This window comes from Erinaceus europaeus, chromosome 3 (assembly GCF_950295315.1).
Source record: "Erinaceus europaeus chromosome 3, mEriEur2.1, whole genome shotgun sequence".
Classification (NCBI taxonomy): Eukaryota; Metazoa; Chordata; class Mammalia; order Eulipotyphla; family Erinaceidae; genus Erinaceus; species Erinaceus europaeus.
The window spans coordinates 17,912,628-17,937,256 of record NC_080164.1 but is presented as its reverse complement, the minus strand read 5'-3'; the positions used below and the strand labels follow the sequence as shown (position 1 = coordinate 17,937,256).

The following is a 24,629-nucleotide window of genomic DNA, read 5'->3' as shown; positions in this document are numbered from 1 at the left end:
GGCTGCAGGTGTCTCTCTGTCCCTTACCCTCTCAATCTTCCCCATCCCCTCTCAATTTCTCTCTGTCTCTATCCAATAATAAATAAATAAATATACTTTAAAAGCGTAAAGAAAATTTGGCAGCCCAAACAGTAGTGCAGTGGATACAGCACTGGACTCTCAAGCATAAGGCCCTTGGCACTGCATGCGGCAGGCTGATGTTCCGCTTCTCTCTCCTTCTCTCTCCTTCATAATAATGAAAGGGAGTTTAGAAGTCAACTCTCAATTTGGAAGAAGCGGAAGACAAACGGCTAGTATCCAAATGAGGAAAAGCAGGAAAATCTAGGCAGACACACAGACAACAAGAGAGGAGGCTGTGAAGGATGACAGTGATGAGTATCTTCTAGCTCCAGACACTCAACAGGGTTGGTGTGGTCAAGGTCAAGTGCCGAGCTGGAAGGCAAGTTCACTAATTGGGCTCCGGCACTAGGCATGCCTCCCGAGTGTCCTTTTTCTCCACAATGTTACAGTATTGCTAGGGCTAACCGAAGTGGTGCAAAATGATGACAGTGATGGCCCCAGTAACACATATGCACATATGCCAGCACTTTGTTCAGTGCTAGTCACATAATCGCCTCAAAATGCCCAAACAGCAAATAACAGAGCAAAAGAATTCAAACCTAGAAAATGTAACTCAACCACCTCACCGGGGGTAAGGTAACTCAAACAGCATGTGGGAAAATAAGACTTTAGTGGGTCGATGTATGAGTCACTGTATTAAGTAACCAAACGACTGGGGCCAGGTGGTAGCTCAGCTGGGAGGGAGCACACACCGCCACAGCTGATGGCCCAGGTTTAAATCCCCCGTCCCCAGCTCAGGAGGGAAGCTTCATGAGAAGTAGAGTAGTGCTGCAGATCTCTCTCCTCTCTTTCTCAACTTCTATCAAAAATAAATAAAATAAAAAAGACTATCAGCAAAGGCAGAGTCATGCAGGCACCAAACCCTGCTAATAACTGGTGACAAAAATAAATATTCAAATACATAAAACCTTTTAAACCAATCTCAACAGCTACTGAGAGGAGGTGCTTCTCATTATCTATAAATACTCCACTACACGGTGCCTCACATCAAGTTCCTGATATCATACAAAGGGTGATGAGCTGTGCAACAAAATTCTCTGCGATGGAAACGTTCTCTTTCTTTACAGAAACTTATACGTGGCCCAGGAGTTTGTCATGCGGTGGATAAAGTATTGGACCCTCAAACTTGACCAGTATTGGACCAGCAACACATAGCCAAAGTGATGCTCTGGCTCACTCTTTCTCACAAAGAACTAAATCTAAATGAGAGGGAGAGAGTTTATTCTACACTGAAAAATTAAATAAAAAACCTTCAGAACTCTCTAAAGAAATAGGAGTGAAAGAAGTTATCTCTCAGAATCCAGTAATAATCTTTATCTTTTCACAAATAAAATAGGTTTCTAGTTATACTTGAAACTACAAACTTCTATGCTTTTAAGGTTTCATTTTTTAAAAATCTTTTTACTTATTATTGGATAGAGACAGAGAGAAATTGAGAGGGGAGAGAAAGAGACAGAGAGAAGAAACAGAGAGAAATTGAAAGGGGAGGGAGATAGAGAGAAGGAAAGAGACAGAGAGACACCTGCAGCCTTACTTCACCAGACGTGAGGCTTTTCCTCTGCAGATAGGGACCAGGGACTTGAACCCGGGTCCTTGCACACTGTGATGTGTGTGCTATCACCTGGCCCCAACATTGTTTCTGCCCTGCACTGATTATTGAGAGGATAAATACAATTCAAAAATGTTCTCTAATAGCATGCTGATCTAAAATTCCAAATCCAGCTAGAACCTACTTTTTCAGTTCTGGAATCTCTGCTGGCTTTACAATTTTTATCAATCCTTTAAGTCTCTGTTGTTCTTTCCTCAGTTCAAAAGTTCTCAGGTGAAGCTTCTTCCGGGACACACCATCTAGAGCACTCCCTGATTTCATTTCGGACATGAACGCATCTAAAGAGTCCTGAGATGGTGACTCTGACAGACCTGTTCAAGACATAGTACATGTTCAAAAAGAGTATTAAAATTCAGCTGAATTTTCCATAGAAAAGTCTCTAGCATATTTAGACAGAGGTCACTACTAATAGTAGTTTTTCCTAATTAGATTACAGCTGGGAGACTGTATGTCACTTTGTTTCAGTCACTTCATTCCCCTCATTTACTAAGTAGAGACTTTACAATGTCCTCTCCAGTCCTAGAATGCTACATTGTACCTTAGAAAGCTTTGCTCCACACTCTTCTGTAGATCTTATTAGCCAGCACAATCTCAGAGCCCAACACAGGGGACTACACACTGTGGAATGTTTCGTGAGTCATTATTACCTTTGCTTGAGGCTTTCAATTTCTCTGAAATTTCAGTGAGTTCCCTTTCAGCATCATTTAACTTTGCAACCTGTAATGCCAAAATTAACAGTTAGCAAAGGTCTCCCTTCTTCCAAACTATAGTAGCTTTTCCTATTGTCCGCCACTTATTTTTACTAGTATTTTAAGTGTTTTCTATCTAGTACTGGCACCTCACCGCATGCACAATTTCATAGCTCTTGGGCTGTTTTCTTCAACCTTTTCTTTTTTAATATTTGTTTATTTATTCCCTTTTGTTGCCCTTGTTTTATGATTGTAGTTATTATTGTTGTTCTTGATGTTGTTGTTGTTGGATAGGACAGAGAGAAATGGAGAGAGGAGGGGAAGACAGAGGGGGAGAGAAAGACAGACACCTGCAGACCTGCTTCACCGCCTGTGAAGCAACTCCCCTGCTGGTGGGGAGCCGGGGACTTGAACCGGGATCCTTATGCTGGTCCTTGTGCTTTGCATCACTTGCACTTAGCCCGCTGCACTACCGCCCGACTCCCTCTTTTCAACCTTTTTACTTTATTTCAATACAGAGTGAAAAGGAAAAAGATTAAAGCACCATCTGCGGAGCCTTCTCAGGTGCTACCAATGATGTTCATATTTGGTATTGGGACTTGAACCCAGAGCCCAAGCATGATAAAGCAAGCGCTCTATTATCACACATTTTGAGAGGCTTAATTCAGAAGTTCATTGAAATCTGCACCTGATGGGCTTAGTACATGTCAATTATTTTATTCTAAAAATTAAGTTAATTTCTGAATGAAAGAACTCAGAAACAGAAGGAATTGAGAACACAGACTTCACTTTACCCAAGAGTTCAAGGAACTTATTTTCACCGATGAATCAAAAGGATGTCGGGAAAGCTTTAAATTCTGGGAACTACTGTGAAAACCTGCCACCTTATAACTTCATAATGAATATACTGTTTAATATACTCTACCAAACTATGTTGCTTATAATTTCGTTCATGATTCTTGACTGTGAGAAACCTAAACTCAATTTCACCCCAGAATGCCCTAATTTGCACCTTTTACCTTTGGGGAGGAGAGATTTAACATATCACAGAATATTTATTAATGACTCATTTTTCTCTCTAGAAGTAGAGTTTCTAGCTACTATTATGGTCCCAATGGTGAGCAATATTTTTTTCAAAATTAGCTAAAGAATGCTTGAAGCTGGTGGTGCTGGGGACTGACCCTGAGGCCTCAAAATCTCAGGGATGAGAATCTTTCATATAACCATTATGCTATCTCCCTAGCCCCGAGTTTCTAGTAACAAGCCAAACATTTACCACCAACAACCTGATTAAGACTACCTGATTGGGGGCCAGGCGGTAGTGCAGCGGGTTGAGCACACATGGCGCAAAGCGCAGGACTCGAGGAAAGATCCCGGTTCGAGCCCCCGGCTCCCCACCTGCAGGGGAGTTGCTTCACAGGCAGTGAAGCAGGTCTGCAGGTGTCTATCTTTCTCTCGCCCTGTCTTCCCCTCCTCCCTCCATTTCTCTTTCCTATCCAACAACAATGACAACAATAGTAGTAACTACAACACTGATGGACAACAAGGGCAACGAAAGGGGGAAAAAAAAGTGGCTTCCAGGAGCAGTGGCTTCGTAGTGCAGGCACCAAGCCCCAGCAATAACCCTGGGGGCAAAAAAAAAAAAAAGACTGCCTGATTGTTATCAAATGTAGACCCCCTTCTCCTCCACCTTGGGGAAATGAAAAACAGTGCACATTTAAATCATCTCTTCAGAAAGTGATTAATTTTTTTCTAATTCACAGATCAAGATCTCAGCACTTTTTAAAAAAAATTATGACAAATTTAAGTAATATATCACTCTATCAAAAAATTAAAACACCACAGCTGCTTGTGTAAATGAACTTGCCAATGACTCAAAGGTCTCTGGCTTCTCATCAATCTTCCCAGCTTTCTTCATTCGGTTCAGCCGCTTCTTTTCAACCAGGCCAGTGCGATCAAGAAAGGTGTCATCGTCACTATCATAAAAGTCTTCATCTTCCCAGTTTTTGGCTTTTCTTTTCCGAGATACTTGAGATAGACAAAACAAATGACAGCAAAATAAGATTTTTTTAAAAAAGATTTACTTATTTACTTTTTTATGAGAACAAGAAAAAGGAGGAAGAGAAAGAAAGAACCAGAGCATCACTCTAGCACATAGTAGGGCTCAAACTTGGGACCTGATGCTTGAGAGTCCAACACCTTATCCACTGAACCACTTCCTGGACCTCAAAAAGTAGATTCACAAACTGAAACTAGGCAAGCAGACTAGAAGCTTAAAATGTCCCCATCATTTACTGAAAGACAAAATTCAACAAGCTACCAACCTACATACAAAAGCAAAAGGACAATAACTTTTTGATATGAAATAAGTCACATAAAAAGGGTAGACTATGCAATGTCACTTACATGAGGCACCTAGAGTAGTCAGATTCAGAGAGAATAGCGCTCTGCCTTATGACAATAAAAACCCTGCAAATCAACATTTCCTCAAGAAAATGTTATTGAGTTGACAAAATAAATAAGTAAATACATTTTTAAAGAAAGCAGAATAATGGTAACCAGGAGTTGGGGCTGGGAAATGTGGAAGGAAAAGGATGGATATCGTTTAATGAGTATAAAGCTTCAGGACGGCAAGCTGAAAGAGGTCTGAGATGTACAGTAGGCATATGGGAACAACAATTTAAATGTGTTTAATGTATTTAATGCCACTGAACTAAGTACTTTAAAATGCTTAAAATATCCAGTGGGGAAGCAATTACAGAAGCCAGACCTTCCACTTTCTGCATCCCATGGCGACCCTGGGTCCATACTCCCACGGGGTTAAAGAATAGGAAAGCTATCAGGGGAGGGGATGGGATACAGAGTTCTGGTGGTGGGAATTGTGTGGAGTTGTAGCCCTCTTATCCTATGGTTTTTGTCAGTGTTTCCTTTTAATAAACAATTTTTTAAAATAAAAATAATAAAACTTTTAAATGGGGCTAGGGAATGAAAAACTGGCGCAGGAAGAACACTCTGGCATAGCACATACACAAGGTGCCGAGTTCATCCCGTGGTGTCACATAGAAATAGAAGAATAAGAAAGGAGGAGGCGGCAGAGGAGGAGAAAGGGGTAACAGCGGTTCGCACATCCTCACCTGCCTCCTGCCGCAGCAATCCCAAAGTATCAAGAATTCGACAAGCTTCAAGTGAACATTGGATCATCGCCTCCTTTTTCTTTCCTGAATGGACAGCCTCAGCCACCAGCTGTTTTCCAGTTGAATCATCCACAGGTAATCTGTATTGAGTAGAAGGGATTGAAAGCACAACTCTAAGCTCCAATTATCATGAAAAAAATGAAGATGCTGTGACCGACCATGGGTGGGGGGCAGAGTAGGGATAGGCCGTCTCTCTGTCTCTCAGGCTTTAAGCTACATGATTCCAGCGCTCTCAGGTCAGCATGTCTCATTCTTTTTTCCAGATAAGGAGTGAGAAATAGAGTGAGAGACACCACAGCACTGCTCCACCAACTATGTCGTGGTGCTCTCATGTTGTCCTGGGGTTCAACCCAGGGTCTTTTCAGTCTCCCAGCTCATTTTGCTCTACTGTGCAAGGAGGGAAATTCAGATCATTTCCTTCCACTTCTTACCAATCCCAACCAATAGCATGAGTACTACTGAACTATGAAGGCCCCGATTTAAGAACAGGCTAAAATTAAGATTAAAATTACTCTTGAGAATGTTATCTATAGTGGAGGTAGGACAGTGGATAGAACACTGGACTCTCAAGTATGAGGTCCCAATTTCATCACGTATGCCAGAATGATGCTCTGGTTCTCTCTTTCTCTCATAAATAAATAAATACATAAAAAAAAAAAAAAACCCGTTGTCTATCACAACCAAAACTTTAACCTAAAATAGGATACTTCCTAGAATGGGTTTTGAGGAGTAAAGAGCATACCTCACCCTGCAGAGCCACGTGCTATGTCCCTGCTCATCAAATTCATATTCTAATTCTTCTCCTGTGGGAGGGAGAAATAGAAGACAATTTTGACAGCGTCCGAATGCTACTAATTGATATAAAGAGAAAAGAAAGCAGAAGCTAGCTGTAAATATAGTTCTCACATGACACTGAAACTAAATTCCAGAGAATAGCACTTCTCATTCCTGGGGACCATAATAAATAAAACTGGAATAAAGCTGGAATGAGGCTGAGCCAAAGAAAATGTATAAAAAAGTAATCTCATATTTTAGTAAGCTGTAGACTTTACATGTTAATTTGCCACTGTTGCCTGGTTCTTTGTTATTGCTGTTTAATTTTTTAATTTTTATTTTTTTAGTTTCTTTATTGAGGTATTAATGGTTTACAGTCAACAGTAAAGTACAATTGTTTGTATATGTGTGACATTTCTCAGTTTTCCATTATTTCCATTCAACCTCACTAGGTCCTGGCCCCCAGCCCTGCTTTTCTCATAGCAACATTAAGTGCCAATTTTTTAAAATATTTATTTATTCCCTTTTGTTGTCCTTGTTGTTTTATTGTTATAGTTATTATTGCTGTTGTTTGATGGGACAGAGAGAAATGGAGAGGAGGAGGAGGAGGGGAAGACAGAGGGGGGAAAGAAAGATAGACACCTGCAGACCTGTTTCACTGTCTGTGAAGCGACCCCCCTGTAGGTGGGGAGCCAGGGGCTTGAACCGGGATCCCTATGCCAGTCCTTGCACTTGGCTTTGAGCCACCTGCACTTAACCCACTGCAATACCGTCTGACTCCCTAAGTGCTAATTTTTAAATTGATAACTTTGTATGGCCTGTGAACGCTACTATAACCACATGGCGCTGGACAGGAGATGGTATATTAAGTAGGGTACCCAACATGGAAGCAAGGATCCTGAGCTTGATCTCTAGCATCTCACATGCCAGAGTGCTTTCTATCTTGTATTGATAAATAAATATCAAAAATGGTCACTGCCAGAAAAAAATTCCCCACCCATGCTCTAGTCACTGTATTACCTCCCTGACCACACAAGTGCCTGTTTTTCTTTTTTTAGATTTTATTTATTTATTCCTGAGAAATGATAGAAGAACCAGACATCATTCTGGTACATGTGCTGCCGAGGATTGAACTCAGGACCTCCTGCTTGAGAGTCTAGTCCCTTGGCCACTGTGCCACCTCCCGGACCACACAACAGCCTGTTTTTCTTTTCTTTTCTTTTTATTCTTTTTATTTATTTTTTTTATAATTATTCATTCCCCTTTTTGCCCGTTGTTTTATTTTTATAGTTATTATTGTTGTTATTGATGCCATTGTTGTCGGATAGGACAGAGAGAAATGGAGAGAGGAGGGGTAGACAGAGGGGGAGAGAAAGACAGACACCTGCAGACCTGCTTCACCACCTGTGAGGTGACTCCCCTGCAGGTGGGGAGCCAGGGGCTCAAACCGGGATCCTTCCTCCGGTCCTTGTACTTTGCGCCATGGGCGCTTAACCCGCTACACTACCACCCAACTCCCTGCAGAAGACTTTCATGCTTGAGGCTCCAAGGCCCTAGATTCAATCCCCAACACTACCATAAGGCAAAGCTGCCCTCCCTCTCTGTATCTCTCTTTCACTAAAAATAAACAAAATAAAATATGAAGAGGCAAAAAAAGCCTCGTAAAAAAAAAAAAAAAAAAAACTAGGAAAGATCAAATGAATTAGAAATAAAGAATTACAAGAAGTTGGCTCAATTCCCCAACCACTTAAGTCCAAGATCTTTTAAGAATCAGGAAAAAAAGGGAGTCGGGCGGTGGCGCAGTGGGTTAAGCGCACGTGGCGCAAAGCGCAGGGACCAGCGTAAGATCCCGGTTCGAGCCCCCGGCTCCCCACCTGCAGGGGAGTCGCTTCACGGGCGGTGAAGCAGGTCTGCAGGTGTCTATCTTTCTCTTCCCCTCTCTGTCTTCCCCTCCTCTCTCCATTTCTCTCTGTCCTATCCAACAACAAAGCAACGTCAACCGCAACGAGGCTGCAACAACTAGGGCAACAAAAAGGGGGAAAAATGGCCTCCAGGAGCGGTGGACTCATGGTGCAGCCACCGAGCCCAGCAATAACCCTGGAGGGAAAAAAAAAAAAAAAGAATCAGGAAAAAAGACTTCCCTTTTTACAAGATGGGAAGAAAAGCAAGGTTTCCACTATTTTTTAAATAAATCTGAAGCAACCGAGCACAAAGGTAAGCACTGAACAAGGAGGACAGCAGATGAAACATGACATTTCAAAATACCTGAAGATCTAGGAAACAATACTGCTGTGGAAACATTTCACTGGCAGAGTAAGAATGTTTACTTACATACCTTCTCGGTCAAAAAACCCTTGGAGTGCCTTTTTGGGATCTTTGATATAAAAGGCCTCCCTTTCTTGTTGAAACTCTAAGACAATGGGGTTCTCTTCCGCTTCATCTTCTATAGCATCTTCTCCTACGGGATAAGAGAAAGACAAAAAAGGGCAATCGGATACATCTAATAATCCATCCACATCCCTGCAGGCTACACAAACACAGAGTTATCAGGGCAAAAAAGAAAAGACAGGGGCAGAGGAGGAAGGAACAAACACAAAACCACACACTACGCATCTGTATGAACACCTTTAGGTTTTCCAAACTGTGTGACGAGCTAAGACTTGCATTTATGGTATTTAATTTTTCCATCATTACATTTCAAAGCAAAACTATCTACCATATTGTCTAAGGGGGAAAAAAAAAAACAGAAATAAAAACAAAAACCTACACTCCTGGAGATGAGATGGCTCACACAAGGCACCCTGGCTTAAAACCCGGGAGCACGGGGACGCACGGGGGAGTTCCGTGTATGGTGGAGCAGTGCCGCCCCGTCTCTCCTCCATCTTTCCCCCTCCCCCACCAATCAAAAGGAGGGGAAAGCTGGGGAGGGGGTTTCAGTGTCTTACCCATCCCCCAGGTACAGCCCATCTCATCCTCTTGACTACTAGAATTCTTCTTCTGTTCCCCGGCATCTACATCCTCCTCTTCATCTGAATCTTCTCCTAGCATCTTCTTCTCCAGCTGGATCTGTCTCTGTTTGCGCAGTTCCTTCAGCTGAGTTACTGTCAGCTCGGATTCGGCCTCTCGGTCTTCTTCTGGCCCCTAAGGAAGCAAGGGGAGGGTGGCTGGGGGGAATCCGCAGAAGAGCTCCCGATTGTGGAAGTCACTTCCATAAACATGGCATCAGGTACCCAGGTCCCGACACTCCTCCACTGATCACCGCTGACCTGAAGAGCCCCCTTCCTCCGCCAAAGCTCCATTAAGAAGCACGGCTCCCAGAGAAGCAATCACAGAAGCCCGAACTCCAACCCTCTGCACCCCAAGAAGAATTTTAGTCCATAATCTCAGAGGGAAAAATTAAAAAATTATTCAGTGGGAGTCCGGAGGTAGCGCAGCGGGTTAATCGCACCTGGCGCAAAACGCAAAGACCCGGGTAAGGATCCCGGTTCGAGCCCCCGGCTCCCCACCTACAGGGGCGTCGCTTCACAAGCGGTGAAGCAGGTCTGCAGGTGTCTGTCTTTCTCTCCCCCTCTCTGTCTTCCCCTCCTCTCTCCATTTCTCTCTGTCCCATCCAACAACAATGACATCAATAACAATGATAATAATAACCACAACAATGGTAAAACAACCACTGTAACAAAAGGAAAAAAATGGCCTCCTGGAGCAGTTGATTTGTGGTGCAGGCACCGAGCCCGGACAATGACCCTGGAGGCAAAAAAAAAAAAAAAAAAGATTCAGAGAAGATGACCAGAGGGCTCTGACCCCCAATTCCATCAGAACCGGGAGAGAGAAGAGGAAAAAAGGAAGGACATTCGGAAGTAGTAACAGGTGTTAAGTGTGACTTAGAAAGGAAGACGGGACCATAGGGGGGCCAGGGCCAGTGTATATATGTATGTGTATGTGTGTATATATATATATTGAAATAATAGTCAAGCCACATCTGGGACCTTGGGAGAACCACCGCAAGCAGCCAAGCGGGACTCCGCCCCGGATGGCCCCCCAGCAGGTAATTCCAGGCCCTCCTCGGCACCTGCAAAATGAACAGCCGGGTGCTGCCCCCGAAGCGAAGCACATGCCCGACGTGGACCCGGCAGTAGGTGCGGGGCGGGATGCGGGTTTTGTTGAGAAAGGTGCCGTGGGTGCTGCCCAGGTCGTAGAGGTAGAAGCCCGGCCCGGGGTCGTCGGGGTCGTCGGGGTCATGGGGGTCCCCGGCGGGGCGCGCGGCCCGGTGCTGCAGCGCCGCGTGGTGGCGGGACACGGACGGATGCTCCAGACACACGTCGCAGCCCGGCAGCCGCCCGAACACGCAGCAGCTCATCCCCGTCAGGCTGCGGCTGCCCAGGATGGCGCCGCCCTTCAGCGTCTCCAGGCTGTAGGGGGCCGTGGCGGGGCCGCCCCACGAAGGCTCTCGGTAAGGGGGGGCCCGGGCCGAGCCGCCGGGGCGGGGTGCGGCCGTAGGGGGACGCGGCGGCTCGTCGGGGGCGCTCCTGGTTTCTCCGTGGTCCGGCCCGGCCGGCGGGTCAGCGGGCTCCCGGGAGTCGGCGCCCGGCGGTGTCTCCTCGGAGTCTGCAGGACTGGTGGCCGGGGCCTTGCTCCGCACGGCCGGGGGCGCCGGCAGGGCTGGCTTTTTGAAGTCGCCATGGAGCTCTGGCGAGGCCGATGGCTCGGACAGAGAGGGACTCTCAGCCATCCTCCGCGGGTGCCGTCGCGAAGTCCGCCCCCCCGGCAACTTCGCCCACCTGTCTCTACGTTCCTCTCCGCGACAGCCTCTCTCGGCAGGCTCCTCAGCGGCTCCTCGCTCGAGCCAACCATGGTGGCCTTGCTCCCTCCACACCTAGAGAGTCGTGAAGTGGCGCAGGTCACTCACAAGTTATAAGGGGTTAAAAGGAAAGGGGACTCGTTTAGAGGTTGCAACCGCAGCCAGTGACTTCCGGTGGCCTGGCCCGACGGCGAGGAATCGCTTCCGGCAGCTTGGGACCACTTAATAACAAACCGGCACTGGGACCTGGCGCGACACTGACCTGGAATCTCCAGGTGTCCAGTGCCCAGGTGAATATCGGCGCCTTCAGGCCTCCGTCCACGTCGCCTCCTAGTCTCCCGGCTGCCTGGGCATCGGAACCCCTATCCTGTGATGGGCACCTGCTGACAGACCAAGAGCCCGACGTTGGACCAGGAGCCTGTTCTTTGGTGACTTCTGGGGAGAGGGTGACTTCTGTTTCCTCGTCACCCCGATCATCATTTATTCATTCCTTCTCTCCGAAACCCATCTCGAGGCAGCGCAGTATAGTTGTTAAGAGCGCGGAACCTGGAGCCTGCCTTTATTTTCCCTCTCAGCCATTTCTGACTTGGAGCATGACCTCCACTTCCACATCTGAAAAATGGGATCATAGTCAAGGGAGGTGGCCCGGAGACAGGGCTGTGGTTTTCTTTCGTGATCTCTGGTTTCGACCACCAGCATCACAATAGAAAAAATATTAGTGAGTGTTCTGGGAGGTGGTGCACCCCATAAAGTTTGGGACCCTCAAGTGTGAGGTCCCAAGTTCAATCCCGGGCAGCGCAGAATGATGTCTGGTTCTCTTCTCTCTCTCCTCTTATTGCTCTCATAAATAAATAAAATTTTAAAACGGGAAAATTTTTTTCTTTTTTTAAATTATCTTTATTTATTAGATAGAGACGGCCAGAAATTGAGAGGGAAGGGGAAGATAGAGAGGGAGACACCTGCAGCACTGCTTCGCCACTCGCAAAGCTTTCCACCTGCAGGTGGGGACTGGAGGCTCGAACCCAGGTCTTTGTGCAGTGTAATATGTGTGCTCACCAGGTACACCACCACCCCACCCCAAAATATTTTTTTAATTGGGTAGTAAGGGGGCAGGTGGTGGCACACCCATGTGCTAGGACCCAGCTTCAACTCCCGGTTCCCACCTGCAGCGTCTTTTTGCATGACCATTCTGTTATCGCCACACTTTAATGTTGAAATGTCCTGTTTCTTTTTCCTCTCTGAAGCTCAGACATCTTGCATTAGCCTTTGTTTCCTCACATTACACCTGGCAGTCTAAATGTTTGCGGAACTTGAAGATACTTATGGGCAATGAATCTAGAAAGGTGAGTTGAAACCAGGTAATTTTGTTGTTGTTGTTGTTGTTGAATGACACACTAAAGAATTTTGCCCAGAGCACTGCTCAGCTCTGGTTTATGGCAGTTTATGTGACATCCAGTGCCTCAGGCATCAAAATATGTTATAGCAGCCTGGGAGATGACATAATGAATAAAATAAGGGACTCTCAGACATGAGGTCCCAAGTTCAGTCCCCAGCGTCGGATATGCCAGAGTAATGGTCTGGTTCTCAAACACTCTCTCTCTGTCTCTTAAGTAAACATATATGTATTTTTCCCCCGGACCACTGCTCAGCTGTGGTTTATGGTGGTACAGGGGATGAAACCTGGGACTTTGGAGCCTCAGGCATGAGAGTCTGTTCACAGAACCACTATGCTATTTCCCCCACCCCTTCCCTTATTATTATTTTTTAAAGTATGTTGCATTACCAGTGGTGCTGTCTCTTCTGCCCAACCATATTGAATTATTCGAGGGGGACATTTCCTGAGTTAAAACAATACTAAGTCTACTCTCTCTTTCTCTACCCCTTTATATTTCTCCCCTTCCCTCTCAATTTCTCTCTGTCTCTATCCAAAATAAATAAATAAATAAAATATAATTAAGTCTTGGTAAGGGAGATAGCATAGCAGTTTACACAACTGACTTTCTTTTTTAAAATTTTTTTGTATTTATTTATTTCCCCTTTTGTTGCCCTTTTTTATTATTGTTGTTGTTATTGATGTCATTGTTGCTGGATAGAACAGAGAGAAATGGAGAGGGGGAGAGAAAGATAGATACCTGCAAGCCTGCTTCACCACCTGTGAAGCAACTCCCCTGCAGGTGGGTAGCCGGGGGCTCAAATCAGGATCCTTATGCTGCGCACCACATGTGCTTAATCTGCTGCACTACCACCCAACTCGCCACAACTGACTTCCCAAATTCAATCCCTGGTACCACCACCATAAGCCAGAGCTATAAGTGACAGATTAGAGATGTGGAGAGGACTGAAGTAAGACATGCTAGTTTGGAAGCAGAAATCTCACATTCTTCACCAGACATGTCAGAAGTTGAATGCATAAAGGCATTTAGGTTACTGGTTCATAGATTTTCCTACTAGGATCATGTAAAAGATTCCCATGCAGGCATGGGAATAAAATAAGACACAGAATAAGAGCCACTAATATCTTTTTTAAAAAATTTTTTTAATTTTTTTAAAATTTTTTAAATTTTACTCCTTTTTCTCCAACTGATGCGAAACAGATTGCTAAGGGTTTCTGAGAAATATTCCCGGTCTCCTTCAGGTGTGATTACCTTATAAAATGGGTCCACAATTTGACTTGATGTTATTATAGTTTTAGTAGTTAGTGAGGTGAGGTGGAGAACATGGGCAGTACCGCGCAGATATCAAATGCAACTGTTTGTCTAACAGTCCAGACTTTCCCTTATGTTTGAGTTCCGTAGGAGCTTCGTTGTGTGAGATTGTGACGAGTGCCATCTGACGGTTATTTTCTTCATTTCTCCAGGGAGAGCGACTTTGATTCTACAGCGTTGCTGACACTGACACTTTTCTAGGGGATCCTGAACAATCTACCTTTTATATCAGGAACTGCCTAAACTTCCAACTTCTCACAAGAGCCTATAACGCACAGTTGCCAGACATTTAAAACTTTGGTGTTTGAGGATATCGCTTCCATTTAACCTGAAAGCACGCCCTCTCTCTCGCTCTCTCTCTCTCTCTCTCTCTCTCTCTTCCTCTCTCTCTCTCTCTCTCTCTCTCTCTCTTATTCCAAAATGTTAAGATACTGGGGAGAGATTCCAATGTCCTCAAGCCAAACCAATAGGAGTTCCTTTGATTTGCTCCCACGGGAGTTCCGGCTGGTAGAAGTGCATGACCCGCCCCTACACCAGCCCTCTGCCAACAAGCCCAAGGCCCCCACGACTCTGGACGTGGTCCCCTCAGAGCCATGCAGCATCACCATCCACACTATTCAGCTGATCCAGCACAACCGGCGTCTGCGCAGCCTCATCGCCACAGCTCAAGCCCAAAGTCAGCAACAGACGGAAGGCATGAAGACGGAAGAGAGCGACCCACTGCCCTCCTGCCCCGGGTCACCTCCTCTGCCTGACGACCTCCTGCCCTTAGACTGTAAAAATCCCAATGCGCCATTCCAGATTCGGCACAGTGACCCAGAGAGTGACTTCTATCGGTAAGGCAAAACTTGGCTGTATTTTGCTTTAAAAAAAAAAAAATCTTTTATGAGTGGTGAAGTAGGGCTGCAGGTATCTGTCTGTCTCCCTCCTTCTCTGTCTCCTGCTCCTCTCTTGATTTCTTTCTGTCTCTATCCAGTAAATAAAGATAATAATAGTAATAATAATAATAATAATAAAATCTGCTTGCTGGGCCAGCAAAATGGTTATCTGGATAGTGCACCTGCTTTGCCATAGAACTGACCCAGGTTTGAGCCTGAGCCCTGTTAACAGTTGGTAACATTTCCATGAGGAAACTAAGACTAAGAGTAACTGACTTGGCCCAAGATGCTCAGGTTGTAGTGGGATGTCTGAGACTTGAATCCCGAGTCTTGGACCCTGCCGAGACCTGCTGAATCAGAAGCTTTATTTAAACAAGATCTCAGGAGATCTGCATGTGCGTTTACTTTGAGAAGCCCTGTCTAGACCCTCTCAACAAAGACCTTCTAACCTGGTCTTATTTCAAGAGGTGTGTCTAAATTTGCATTTGATGTCAAACAGGTACATTTTTCCTTTTGGTATTTGTAAGACCTACAGAAAAGTTAAAATAAGAAGAGTTTCTCTCTCTCTCTCTCTCTCTCTCTCTGTCTCTCTGCCTTCAGGGTCATCACTGGGGCTCGGTGCCTGCACTACCAGTCCACTTCTCCTGGAGGCCATTCTTCCCATTTTTGTTGCCCGTGTTGTTGTTGTTATTATTGTTATAGCTGTTCTTGTTGTTGGATAGGACAGAGAAATCAAGAGAGGACAGGAAGACAGAGAGGGGGAGAGAAAGATAGACACCTGCAGACCTGCTTCACCGCTTGTGAAGTGACTCCCCTGCAGGTGGGGAGCTGTGGCTCTAACCAGGATCCTTACATCGGTCCTTGCACTTTGTGCCATGCGTACTCAACCCATTGTGCTACTGCCCAGCCCCAGTCATGCTCTTAAAAAAACTTTTATTAAAAAAAATTTTAGGGGGCCAGGTGGTGGCACACCTAGTTAAGCAGACACACTACAGTGCATAAGAACCCAGGTTAAATAATAGAGCAAACATCCGAATACACCTGCATTTACCACTTGTTAACATTTTGTCAGATCTGCTCTCTCACACAGATACACAAATGTTCTTGTTAACATTTTGTCAGATCTGCTCTCTCACACAGATACACAAATGTTTTAGCACCAGTGAAATAATAATAGTTAATGAATCTGTATTTTTCTGGTTGTCCCCAGACTTTTCTAGTTTGTCTCCAGAATACCTCCCCCCCCGCCCATCACTGGAGCTTCACCATTGCATGCCTGCTTTACCAGACAGAGACAGAGAGTCAACGAACTCTCTCACTTGGACAGTGCACTGCTTTGCAATATGCAATATGCACAACTCAGGTTCAAGCCCTGGGTCCCCACCTGCAGGGGGAAAGTTTCAAGAGTGCTGAAGCAGTGCTGCAGGTGTCTCTCTGTCTCTCTCCCTATCTCCTCTCAATTTCTCTCTGTCTCTATCCAATAATAAATAAATAAATATTAAAATTTTTAAATTATCTTTATTTATTGGATAGAGACAGTCAGAAATCAAGAGGGAAGGGGAAGATAGTGAGGGAGAGAGACAGAGAAGCCTGCAGCACTACTTCACCACTCGCAAAGCTTTCCTTGCAGGTGGGGACCCGGGGCTTGAACCTGGGTCCTGGTGCACTATAACATGTGCGCTCAACCAGGTGTGCCACCACCCAGCCCCATTGCTCACTCTCTCCAGGTCTCTTTCTCTTAAGAAAAATAAAGAGGCAGGAGTCAGGTGGTGGCGCAGCGGGTTAAGCGCACGTGGCGCAAAGCACAAGGACCGGCATAAGGATCCCGGTTCGAACCCCGGCTCCCCACCTGCAGGGGAGTCGCTTCACAAGCGGTGAAGCAGGTCTGCAGGTGTCTGTCTTTCTCTCCCCTTCTCTGTCTTCCCTTCCTCTCTCCATTTCTCTCTGTCCTATCCAACAACAATGACATCAGTAACAATAATATCTACAACAACAATAAAAACAACAAGGACAACAAAAGGGAAAATAAATAAATATTTTAAAAAATTTAAAAAAAAGAAACTATAGAATAAGTAGCAGAAGTAATTTGCATCAGCTGTGGGGGGCCAGAAGTAGACTCTTCCTTTGCGGTAGGTCTGTGCTTCTCACGTAAAACAGGGCTGCTTGGCTTGTACTTCTGAGGCCCAGAGAGCCTGGCCATGGAGAATGATAATGGAAGTCATAAATGAAAGGTTACCTGGGGGGGCCAGGCGGTGGCACACCTGGTTAAGCGCACACATTACAGCGCTCAAGGACCTGTGTTCAAGCCCCTGGTCCCCACCAGCAGCGGGAAAGCTTCACAAATGGTGAAGCAGGGCTGCAGGTGTCTCTCTTTCTGTCTCTCTATCTCCCCCACCCTCTTGATTTCTGGCTGTCTCTATCCAATAAACAAAGATAATTTTTTTAAAAAATTTACTTGGCAATTGACTTTATTTAGTTTTTTAATTTTTAATTTGTTTCTCCTTTTTCTTTTCCTCTCTTTTCTTTGCACTGCTCAGCCCTGTCTTTATGGTGGCGCTGGGTGCCTTTTGTTGATTGGGACCTCAGAGCCACAGGCATAAAAGTTGTTAACGTAACCATTATGCTACCCCTTCAGCCCTTTAATTAATTTTTTTAAATTGAAGTCATGCTGCCTTACAACATTGCACAAGTTTCAAGTATGCATACATGTGTCACTGCCCAACCCCCGTGTGTAGGACAGACATGTATTTCCTAGTCAACATCCATAATTGGAGCCCAAAGATTTAGCTGGGGTTACTGACACATCTCCTGAGAGCAGCACGATGAAATTCAGCTACATAAACTGCACAGAATTCCCCAGGAAAGCTGGGCCAGCACGGTGATTAGAGTTGTAGAATGCCTGCTCACTCCTTTGCAAGAGCACTGCTAACGCTACCCTGTCTCCTTCCAGTGGGAAAGGGGAGCCTGTGGCGGAACTCAGCTGGCATTCCTGCCGGCAGCTCCTCTACCAGGCAGTGGCCACAGTCCTGGCCCATGCAGGCTTTGAGTGTGCCAATGAGAGCGTCCTGGAGACCCTGACTGACGTGGCCCACGAGTACTGCCTTAAGTTCACCAAGTTGCTGCGTTTTGCTGTGGACCGGGAGGCCCGGCTGGGCCAGACGCCTTTCCCTGACATCATGGAGCAAGTCTTCCATGAAGTGGGCATTGGCAGCGTGCTCTCCCTCCAGAAGTTCTGGCAGCACCGCATCAAGGACTATCACAGTTACATGCTCCAGGTGAGAGGTCCCGTGGAGAAGCAAGTCAACATGCGCAGTCTGGGGGTATCCAACACACCCCACACTTACTCAGAAGTGTAGACCACAGGGCCTTGGGATGGAGTGGACTTTGACCTCCTCTATCCTTACGGTCCTGCCAGTGTTCCCAGGGCCTCGTTTCTGACCGGGCCAGACTCTCAGGTCCTCTATAGTCAGTGAACTTTTGCTAATTCTTCCTGTAGAAGAACTTATGGATGGATGGATGGATGGATGGACGGATGGATGGATGGAATCTGAGAGTGTGGTTAGTATGCTTTTAAAAAAAAAATTAAAAAATTTTACTTATTTGATACAGAGTGAAATCCGAGAGTGAATGAGGAAAACAGAGGGAACTAGGGAGAGAGCTTAACAGTTCTGCAAAAGACATTCGTGCCTGAGACTCTGAAGTCCCAGGTTCAGTCCCCAGCACCATCACCATAAACCTGAGCTGAGCAATGCTCTGGTAAAAAAAAATAGAGAGGGAGTTGGGCTGTAGCACAGCGGGTTAAGCGCAGGTGGCGCAAAGCACAAGGACCGGCATAAGGATCCCGGTTCGAACCCCGGCTCCCCACCTGCAGGGGAGTCGCTTCACAAGCGGTGAAGCAGGTCTGCAGGTGTCTATCTTTCTCTCCTCCTCTCTGTCTTCCCCTCCTCTCTCCATTTCTCTCTGTCCTATCCAACAACGACAACAACAATAATAACTACAATAATAAAACAACAAGGGCAACAAAAGGGAATAAATAAAATAAAATAAAAAATTAAGAAAAAAGAGAGAGACCTGTGGCACTGCTTCACTACTTATGAAACTTTCCCCTCTAGAGGTTGGGACTGGGGGCTTGAACTGGGTCTGGGTCCTTGCACGTGCTAACATGTGCTTAACCAGATGCACCACCGCTAGGCTCCAGTTAGCATGCTTTCACTCAACAAATATTTATTGAGGGCTTGTTATAAGTCAGGCACTGCTGGGTATGGCAGTAAACAAGATAGTTTCCTTGAGCTAGTGTTCTTTTTCTTTTTTTTTTAATATTTATTTATTCCCTTTTGTTGCCCTTGTTTTTTAAAAATATTTATTCTCTTTTGTTGCCCTTGTTGTTTTATTGTTGTTGTTGTTGATGATGTTGGCATTGTTGGATAGGACAGAGAGAAATGGAGAGAGGAGAAGACAAGGGGAAAGAAAGACAGACACCTGCAGACCTGCTTCAGCACCTGTGAAGTGACTCCCCTGCAGGTGGGGAGCCGGGGACTCGAACGGGGATCCTTATGCCGGTCCTTGTGCTTTGCGCCACCTGCGCTTAACCTACTGTGCTACTGCCTGGCTCCCTCATTTTTTTATTACTGTTGTAGTTACTGTTATTGATGTCGTCATCATTGTTGGATCAGACAAAGAGAAATGGAGAGTGGAGGGGGAGAGAAAGACACCTGCAGACCTGCTTCACCGCCTGTAAAGTGACACCCCCAGGTGGGGGGATGGGGGCTCAAACCGGGATTCTTACACCAGTCCTTGCACTTCGTCGCACCACGTGCGTGCGCTTAACCAGTAGTGCTACCACCTGACCCCCAAGCTTGTGTTCTTGAGAGGAAAGCCAAAGTAAGCAAACATAGAATGATGAAAACCAGATTCAGATGGCATCACATGCTAAGGAAAACAGAATGTGAGATGACACTGCCCGCAGGGGGAGGGGACACCATTTGGCATTTCACCAGAAATATCTAAGCTCTTCATCCCTCTGATATTACACAAGTCATTTGTTCACTTTTGACTTTGCCAAATTTAAAATGTGATTAAGAATTTTTTATATTTATTTTCCCTTTTGTTGCCCTTGTTGTTTTATTACTGTAATTATTATTGATGTCATTATTGTTGGATAGGACAGAGAGAAATGGAGAGAGGAGGGGAAGACAGAGAGGGGGAGAGAAAGACAGACACCTGCAGACCTGCTTCACCACCTGTGAAGCGACTCCCCTGCAGGTGGGGGGAGCCAGGGTTTTGAACCGGGATCCTTACGCTGGTCCATGTGCTTTGTACCACGTGCGCTTAACCTGCTGCGCCACTGCCTGACTCCTGTGATTAAGAATTTTTTAATGCCTAACAAATTCTTTTCTGAGTGACCCAGATCTCCTGTGTTACTCATTGCTCACCAAGTGTACATGTCAGCTATTAGTTTTTCTAAAGTGTGATCTTCTGTCCGAGTTCTGATTCATCATTGACACAGTCTACCTTTTCCACCTTATATAACTTTTATGACACATTCTCTGCCAAACAAACCTTTCCATGTCTGTCACTCTCGAATGCACACCAGACACCTTAAACAGATTCCTTCCGTTATGATACTCAGATTTGGGGGTTTTCCATGGGATGTCCTCTTGATTTTAACATTTCCTTGGAAACTCACATCTGACTTGCCAACAGATTAGTAAACAGCTCTCTGAAGAGTATGAGAGGATTGTCAATCCTGAGAAGGCCACAGAGGACACTAAACCTGTTAAGATCAAGGAGGAGCCTGTGAGCGACATCACCTTCCCTGTCAGCGAGGAGCTGGAGGCCGACCTTGCTTCTGGAGACCAGTCTCTGCCCATGGGTGTGCTCGGGGCTCAGAGTGAGCGCTTCCCATCCAACCTGGAGGTGGAGGCTTCACCGCAGGCTTCCAGTAAGAGAAATCAACTTGGGTGGAGGATGTAACAGTGGTTATGCACTTACACACTTGAGGCACCAGCGGTTCCAGGTTCAATCCCCAGCACCATCAAAAGCCAGAGCTGAGTAGTACTCTGGTTAAAAAGAAAAGTTCAACTTAGCTTATTTATTATTATTATTATTGCCACCAGGGTTATCGCTCGGCTCAGTGCAGGCACCACAAATCCATTGCTCCTGGTGGCCCTTCACCTCCCTCCCCCCATTTTTAGATGGGACAGAGAGAAATTGAGAAGGGGAAGAGACACCTGTAAACCTGCTTTAGCACTCGTGAAGTTCCCCTGCAGGTGGGGAGCTCAAACCTGTGTCTTTGTTCATGGTAGTGTGTGTCCTTAGTTGGGTGTGCCACCGCCCAGACCCCAACTTACTCACTTTTATTCTCAGAAATCTGTTAACCTTAGTACTTTCTAAGATGAGAGAACAAAAGTGAGGGTAGGCAGAAGGCTAGGAAAGTCTAGCGACAGATACAGCGTCCCTGATCTAGAGATGATGTTCTTTGTAGTTAGTGGAGACAGTTTTATAGGCATTCTTTAAACTGGCTCCGGACTAGGGTGTAGATGCAACGTGCACCTTTCTGTTTGCTCCCTGAGTTAGTTCAGCTGGCAGGCGGGATGAGAGGTGGCCTTGCTTACGGGGTTAGACTGGCTCTTCCTGATGCATTTACTGCTAATAGCTTCTAGAAAGATGTGTGTGTTCATTGCTGAAGGACCCTTAGTTGGGGTCCCTTGCTGGAGTAACTCAACAAATTAGAGCCAATAGTTAGCCAGTTAGAGGCCTCTGGCCTCTTCCAGACAGACTGATTACTTTAAGAGTGGAGACATTGTGGTCCGGGAGGTGGCACAGTGGTAAAGCTTTGGACTCTCAAGCATGAGGTCCCGAGTTTGATCCCCGGCAGTACATGTACCAGAGTGGTCTGGTCCTTTCTCTCTCCTCCTGTCTTTCTCATAAATAAATAAAATCTTTGAAAAAACAAAAGTGGACACATTACAATGTGTAAGGACCTGGATTCAAGCTCCTGGTTCTCGCCTGCAGGGCTGACACAGTGCTGTAGGTCTCTTTTTTCTCTCCCTGTCTCTTCCTTTCCTCTCAATTTCTATCTGCCCTATCAAGTAATCAAGGAGAAAGGAACAAAGGAAGGAAGGAAGGGTTGTCAGGAGTGCAGAGTTGCCATGCGGGCAGGCACCAAGCCCAAATAACCCTGGTGGCAATTAAAAGACAAAAGATCCAGGACGAGTGGCCCAGCAGATGGTGCAGTGGATAAAGTACTCTCAAGCAGAGGTCCTGAGTTTGACCCTCAGCATTAAATAGCCAGTGGTGCTCTGGTGCTCTACATAATTAAAGGGGAAACTGAGCTCAGAGTCCTGTAGTCACTAGTTTATTCTTCTACGTCCTTGCAGCCATAGCCTGCCACAAGTCCTATATTCTTCCCTGTATTTCTAGGTACAGAGGTAAACGCTTCCCCTCTTTGGAATTTGGCGCATGTGAAAATGGAGCCTCAAGAGAGTGAAGAAGGCACCGTCTCTGGACATGGCGTGCTGGGCAGCGACGTCTTCGAGGAGCCCATGTCAGGCATGAGTGAAGCTGGGATCCCCCACAGCCCAGATGACTCAGACAGTAGCTACGGCTCCCACTCCACTGACAGCCTCATGGGCTCCTCCCCGGTGTTCAACCAGCGCTGCAAGAAGAGGATGAGGAAAATATAAAAGACAAGGGCTCCTGGCTCCTGTCCAGACTGGCACTGCCAACCTTGATGAGTTTGCATTTGTTTCCATAGTGACTTGACTGTTCTTAAACACAATGGATTTTTCTGACTTCGGAGGAACTGGACTTAACTAGACAAGTTTGCTTTTTATTTTTAATCTATTTTTTTGCACCCAGTTTTTGTAGTTTTTCACCACAACCCAGCCACCTTTCACATAGAGATTATGCTTCTGGGATAGCGTGGTCCCTGAGATGTGACTAGACAGTTTACCTCCTAGAGCCATTTCTCTTACACTGCTGTGGAGAATCAATTTAGTCTGTCTTGCAGGGATGTTGTAATACTGAGGAAACTTTTGGGGTTTTTTTATTATTGTTGGTTTTTTTTGTTTTGTTTTTTTATTGTTATAATTTAAATATTTAGTTATTCATTCCCTTTCGTTGCCCTTGTTTTATTGTTGTAGCTATTATTATTGTTGTTGGATAGGACAGAGAGAAATGGAGAGAAGAGGGAAAGATAGGGGAGAGAAAGACACCTGCAGACCTGCTTCACCACTTGTGACGCGACTCCCTTGCAGGTGGGGAGCCGGAGGCTCAAACTGGGATCCTTACGCCAGTCTTTGCGCTGGCACCACCTGCGCTTAACCCGCTGCGCTACCGCCTGACTCCCTGTTTGTTGTTTTATCAAGCACTACTAAGCTCTGGCTTATCGTGGTGCTGGGGACTAAGAGGGAAGATTAATGTTACTAAACCTCAGAGCTGTGCTTGAATCGACTCACAGGTAAACATATGCTCATATCAATGTCAGGTTTCTCATTTAACGTGCTTCATTTTGAGTTCAAGACTTTGGGAATCTAACACTCCTACCTACCTAGCAGGACCTAGTAGTCTTCTATAAAATCAGAGGTCTGTGGCCGTTCTGCTTATTCAGACAGTCCTCTACCATCTGTTTCATCCACGTATTTTCTTCTTCCCCCTATTGACTTTTTTAAAAAAGATTTTACTTACTTATGAGAAAGGAGGAGTGAGAAAGAACCAGACATCACTCTGGCACATGTGCCGTCGGGGATCAAAACTCAGGACCTCATGCTTCAGAGTCCAAAGCTTTACCACTGTGCCACCTCCCGGACTACTCCCCTATAGACTTAATCCATCTAGCTTCATCCTTTCTTGTCTCCTCTATTTTTTTTTAATATTTATTTTATTTATTATTCCCTTTTGTTGCCCTTGTTGTTTTATTGTTGTAGTTATTATTGTTGTTGTCGTTGTTGGATAGGACAGAGAGAAATGGAGAGAGGAGGGGAAGACAGAGAGGAGGAGAGAAAGACAGACACCTGCAGACCTGCTTCACCGCCTGTGAAGCGACTCCCCTGCAGGTGGGGAGCCGGGGTTCGAACAGGGATCCTTATGCCGGTCCTTGTGCTTTGCGCCACTTGCGCTTAGCCCGCTGCGCTACAGCCCGACTCCCTGTCTCCTCTATTTTTAAAAAAAATATTTTCGCTGACATTTTTCGTTTCTTTCATTTTATCCTTTGAGAATGAAGTGGGCAGACTTGTCCAGGGACAAGCTTGTGTTATTTGTTGTACCCTTGGCATACTGAGATAACAGCTTCCGACGCTCAGCATCAGCTCCTGCCCACAAAGTAACCGCCTAGTAGTTACTAGGTAGCGCAGGAGACAGTGTAGTGGATAAAGCAGTGGACTCTCAAGCATGAGATCCCAAGTTTGATCCCCAGCATATGTGGCAGAGTGATGCTCTGGTTCTCTCTCTCTCTTCCTCCTCTCTCACAAATAAATCTTTAAAAAAAATAATAGTAATAATTAATATGTCCTGGGCAAGGGAGATAGCATAATGGTTATCCGTGACTTTCATACCTGAAGCACCAGAGGTTACAAGTTCAACCCCCACCACTGTAAACCAGAACTGAGTAGTGTTTTGGTTAAAAAAAATAAATAAAAAAAAAAGAACTAATGAATGAATTTTTTTAAAAAGTACCCTGCCCTTATGGAGCATACAGGGCAGGCAAAGTTCAGTTCCTTTAAGGAAGGAGTATTTAAAGGCACTAAAGGATAAAACCAAGTATGTTCAGAGTTTTGCTTTGCAAATTGTTTCCTTTAAAAAAAATTTTTTTTTTGTCTTGTTAGAGAACCAGAGTATCATTCTGGTACATAGGATGATGGGT

At 45.5% G+C, this 24,629-nt stretch overlaps 2 protein-coding genes across 3 annotated transcripts in view; one reads left to right on the top strand and one right to left on the bottom strand.

Moving 5' to 3' along the window:
* The window catches only part of SLC4A1AP (solute carrier family 4 member 1 adaptor protein), a 30,523-nt gene extending 19,043 nt beyond the window's left edge, over nucleotides 1–11,480 (bottom strand). Inside the window, exons 1-8 of one of the 2 annotated variants that reach the window (XM_060186768.1) lie at nucleotides 10,456–11,480; nucleotides 9,332–9,527; nucleotides 8,722–8,844; nucleotides 6,355–6,415; nucleotides 5,553–5,692; nucleotides 4,286–4,446; nucleotides 2,377–2,446; nucleotides 1,854–2,040 (exon numbers count right to left, since the gene is read on the bottom strand). In XM_060186768.1, coding sequence (XP_060042751.1) covers nucleotides 1,854–2,040; nucleotides 2,377–2,446; nucleotides 4,286–4,446; nucleotides 5,553–5,692; nucleotides 6,355–6,415; nucleotides 8,722–8,844; nucleotides 9,332–9,527; nucleotides 10,456–11,115 — 1,598 coding nt within the window. In that variant the 5' untranslated portion in view covers nucleotides 11,116–11,480. The remainder of the gene's footprint in view (nucleotides 1–1,853; nucleotides 2,041–2,376; nucleotides 2,447–4,285; nucleotides 4,447–5,552; nucleotides 5,693–6,354; nucleotides 6,416–8,721; nucleotides 8,845–9,331; nucleotides 9,528–10,455) is intronic. The other variant, XM_007537802.3, reaches the window with a different exon arrangement.
* Nucleotides 11,481–14,283: 2,803 nt separating this feature from the next.
* SUPT7L (SPT7 like, STAGA complex subunit gamma) lies at nucleotides 14,284–23,634 on the top strand. Its single transcript, XM_007537804.3, has 4 exons — nucleotides 14,284–14,725; nucleotides 17,718–18,042; nucleotides 20,471–20,708; nucleotides 22,190–23,634. Exons 1-4 carry the CDS (start codon nucleotides 14,310–14,312, stop codon nucleotides 22,450–22,452), a joined length of 1,242 nt encoding a protein of 413 aa, XP_007537866.1. The 5' UTR covers nucleotides 14,284–14,309; the 3' UTR covers nucleotides 22,453–23,634.
* Nucleotides 23,635–24,629: the final 995 nt, after the last annotated feature.